We start from the raw sequence: 3,745 nt of genomic DNA on the forward strand, positions 1-3,745 counted from the left end.
AATTTTCTGTAGCAGATGGACAAGTGGGAAGGAAACAGACTGCTGTAGGGAAAGGGTATGGATGTGACACCTGCAGTTCTCCAAGATTCAGCAAATCCATGCAAAAGTTCCAATAACCACTCCTCATAGCCAAAGAATGCCAAAGTCCACTAAAGCCCACTCAGCAAACACAGGTCAACACATCCTAACAGCCTCTTTCCTCAGAGACATCAGGTCTAGGACATTATAAATGAGAATGAAAAGAGGGGAAAGGCATTCTTTTATTTCTCATTGGGAAAGGCTTTAAAATTTTCTGGCATTGTACAGACAAATGAGGCACTCTAAGTGTATCTGGGACTGTAGATATATCAAGTAGGACAGATACTTGCGTGACGTGACGCTTTAGAAAGGAAAACTTGTCATTTTTTTGTTAGAAGATAGGGCTGTCTTCCTTAGCAGTATTATATAGAGATATACAGTCTGCCCAAAGATATAATGTGATATAACATAATGATATATAAAGTGATTGCTCTTTTATTTACAGTATATTTACTGAATTAAGTTTTAAAGGGTTGTGAGACTCTTCTGAATTAACATTCTTTAGTGTGAAGGAAAGAAATGCAGTCTTGACACTTACTTCTGGGGGGCTTTTCAGCTGAGATCAGAGCAATCAGAATTTGGGTCCCAACCCAGATTCTGATACTGTCATTTTCGATTTGTAGGCCTGATATTTTATGTCAATATTTGAATCTGTCCTGCAGCTTCTTGGAAATAAGGCTTTTCCACAGATAGTTGTGCTGGAAGGGTAATGTGGTTTAGCTGCTGATTTAGTATGTTAGAATATTTATGGTCTAAGTAAATTGTGGCTTTCGAATGGCACATCAAGAAAATTGAGAGGCTGTACAGGGCAAACCAGGTGTTGAGCCTGGGCTAGTCTGTCTCATGACGACTGAGTGAATGACACATACCAAGCCAACTTGATCTGCATAGATTTTTGTTAAATTTAAATGTCACTGACTAACTCAGTAGCCATCTCTCTTAGTTGGATTAATGTCCAAATCATAACACAGAATTTGGGCTCTTGTGCAGTACTGAAAGTAGCACTCCTTGAGGAGCCAATCTTTAGATGGGCTGTGAAGCCAACTATCCTGCATGGTGATACCTGTGTGTTGTCCCCACAGCAGAAAGCTTGAGGGCAACCTGCCTCCTGCCTTCTTTTCCAGGTAAACACAGCCAAGCATGGCATGGGGAGATATTACTGAGAGTGTATTGTTTGCTGTATTCTCTTACACAGTCACCATGCTATTTCACAGATTAAACCTGCTTTTGTGGGGGTTAATGGAGTATAAAAGGTGCTATTCAATGTAAGGAAGCAATTTTTAAATAGTTTTGCACTAAACACATCAGTGAGAAAAACACTAGTCCTGTCTATGGACCAGCTGTATCCAGTATGGACATTACTTGTCATTCTGCTCTCCCCACACACATAATCTGCTGTAAAAGCCATATTTCTAGTCCAAACAGCTCACCCATATGCAGACCTTTAAAAGTAAATAAAAAACCTGTTGTACACAAAGCATTTGAGAAACAGTTTCTTTTTACTATCACAAGTCTATGGAGTCAATGTCTTCTCTAATTTTAGCACTGTTTTTGTGGGGGGAGTTTATACTTTCCAAGCCCTTGGAGAGAGTAGAATTGGCAAGTAAGTGTACATAAATGTGGAAAGCACCAGGGGATTTTATCGCTAAGCTAGAATTAGACTGTAGCAAAGAAGATAAACTGGGTAAAATTCATGCCCCTTAGAGATGTAGCTAAGCAATCTTGCTCAAGGTTTTTCTGTAAGAGGCAGTGGCTCTCCCAGAAGGGATATGCCATATTTGATTCTATCTTTCCTGTCCACAGAAGCAAAGTATATCTCTGCACATCATTCATAGGTAAGAGGATTGGGTCAGATTGTTGTTTCATAAATTTAAATAAACATTTTTTTCCTCACTGTTCCAAATGATCCACCAGGCTATTTTAATCCAGTCCTATCTTTTAGTGCTCAGTGACTTTACTTTCCATCTGCATGTTCCCTACTAGTCTATGTCCAAAGCTGTTCACACTATTCATTATTGCAGTGCCAGGCCCTGGCATTTCTTCAGCTTTCTTTGGAGGAAAACAAATGAAAAAGCTTTGGAAGAACTGGTCTGTCTTTTGAGAAAGAAAACCCAACACGGATATGAAAGGAAATGTTATTATGAATTTGAGTCTGTTAGGAGAACAATGTCCATTTGACTCACAAACTTTACACTGCATTTTAATTACTGAGTGATACGGGGAAGGCTGAAATGCATGAACATGTTTGTATTCAGCTCAGTTAATGTAATGGAGAACAAAGGAAGAGAGGTAGAGTGTCTTTTAACATTTTTTCTCTCCTGATGCTCATTTCCTGCTGATGCTTTCTTTTTATTTTAAAGTTTTGTTAAATTTTATCTTAATTTTCTTTTGTCCTTTAAAAGTTCTGTCTCTTTCTGATATCTGGAATGCAACTATTCAATGTATGGTTTTTAACGTCAGAAACCAATAGTTCCAGCAGGTGATGAAACATTTGTATACTTCTGAAACTCCATTGTGTAAATCTGCTGTTCAAGTGGAAAAAAAAGCAGTTTAAGCTTTTCCTTCTTGAATGGGAGAAATGCCTGAGAATTTCCAAACCACTGATAATTTCTGTATGTGCCCCGTGGGCTCTTCCTTAGCTTTGTTGATTCACCTCTTTCCACAAGCAAGGAATTTAAGGGCAGAGAGATAGGTCAGCAAATACAGGCTCCAGGACACATTCTGGTATGCGTCTCTTTGGGGTTTTGGCTGTCATTATTGTGGCTTTTACCATTTTCTGCAAGGGCTTTTAGAGCCATATGAGTCTTTCCTGACAGCAGTAGGTTTCTGTAATGTAAATTTTATTGAGGGTGTTGCACACATGTTGCCTGTAGTGTCAACAGCCACTGGGTCCCAGCCAGTCAGTCTGAGTTGTGTGCCACTCTCCATATGCTCTGGGCTGCTGTTGGTGGTTGTGCAATAAGTTGTAGGGCTCAATAGGCAGGCATTCTTTCCACCACCATTTTGCTGAACAAAACATCTTTCACAAGCACAGAGCCCTCTTTGCTTTGGGGTCTCTAAGTGGTAGGAATCCTGCTGTGCATTTCCACATCTGTGAACTGTTGGACGTTCTCAGTGCTTTCTGGAGACGTGGTAATTGGGGAAATAACATGCTTCAGGCGCAAAAGCATGGAGAAAAGCAGTATGAGAAGGATAGCCAGAAGTGTTAGGAACAATCCCACATACACATAGAGGCTGGAATATTTATCTGCTGTTGTGTCTACTTCTGTAGCCAGAGTTGGAAAGTGGATGCGGCCAGTCAGGTTTCCACGGAATTTGAAATAAATCTCAGTCATTGCTTTTTGTCAGCTTTGGTCCATTTTCCCTATTTACCTTCAAATTTCCTGTCTTCCCTTACCAGACTCACAAAGGAGGTCAAGAGAGGAAACTTAGTAGAGATGGCACGATGGCTTCAGCAAGAAATGCTCCATCCTCTTGGTCTCAAGACTGCTGGTTCACACAGTTAAGCAGACTGCATGAGACAGGCCTTTGCAAATCATTTTGCAAGTTGCTATTAAAATGACAACAAGCATCAGACTTGTGTTTTACACTGCCATCTGGCTTTTATTTTGTCCTGAAAATGCTTTGGTCCTTCTTTTGGTAGGTCATCTCCTTTGGTAGGGGAAAA

At 40.2% G+C, this 3,745-nt stretch overlaps 1 protein-coding gene across 1 annotated transcript; it reads right to left on the reverse strand.

Moving 5' to 3' along the window:
• Positions 1-3,134: 3,134 nt before the first annotated feature.
• SERTM2 (serine rich and transmembrane domain containing 2) lies at positions 3,135-3,413 on the reverse strand. Its single transcript, XM_049827273.1, has one exon. The coding sequence runs from the start codon at positions 3,411-3,413 to the stop codon at positions 3,135-3,137; it is 279 nt and encodes a 92-aa protein (XP_049683230.1).
• Between the last annotated feature and the right edge of the window lie 332 nt (positions 3,414-3,745).

This window comes from Accipiter gentilis, chromosome 24 (assembly GCF_929443795.1).
Source record: "Accipiter gentilis chromosome 24, bAccGen1.1, whole genome shotgun sequence".
NCBI lineage: Eukaryota > Metazoa > Chordata > Aves > Accipitriformes > Accipitridae > Astur > Astur gentilis.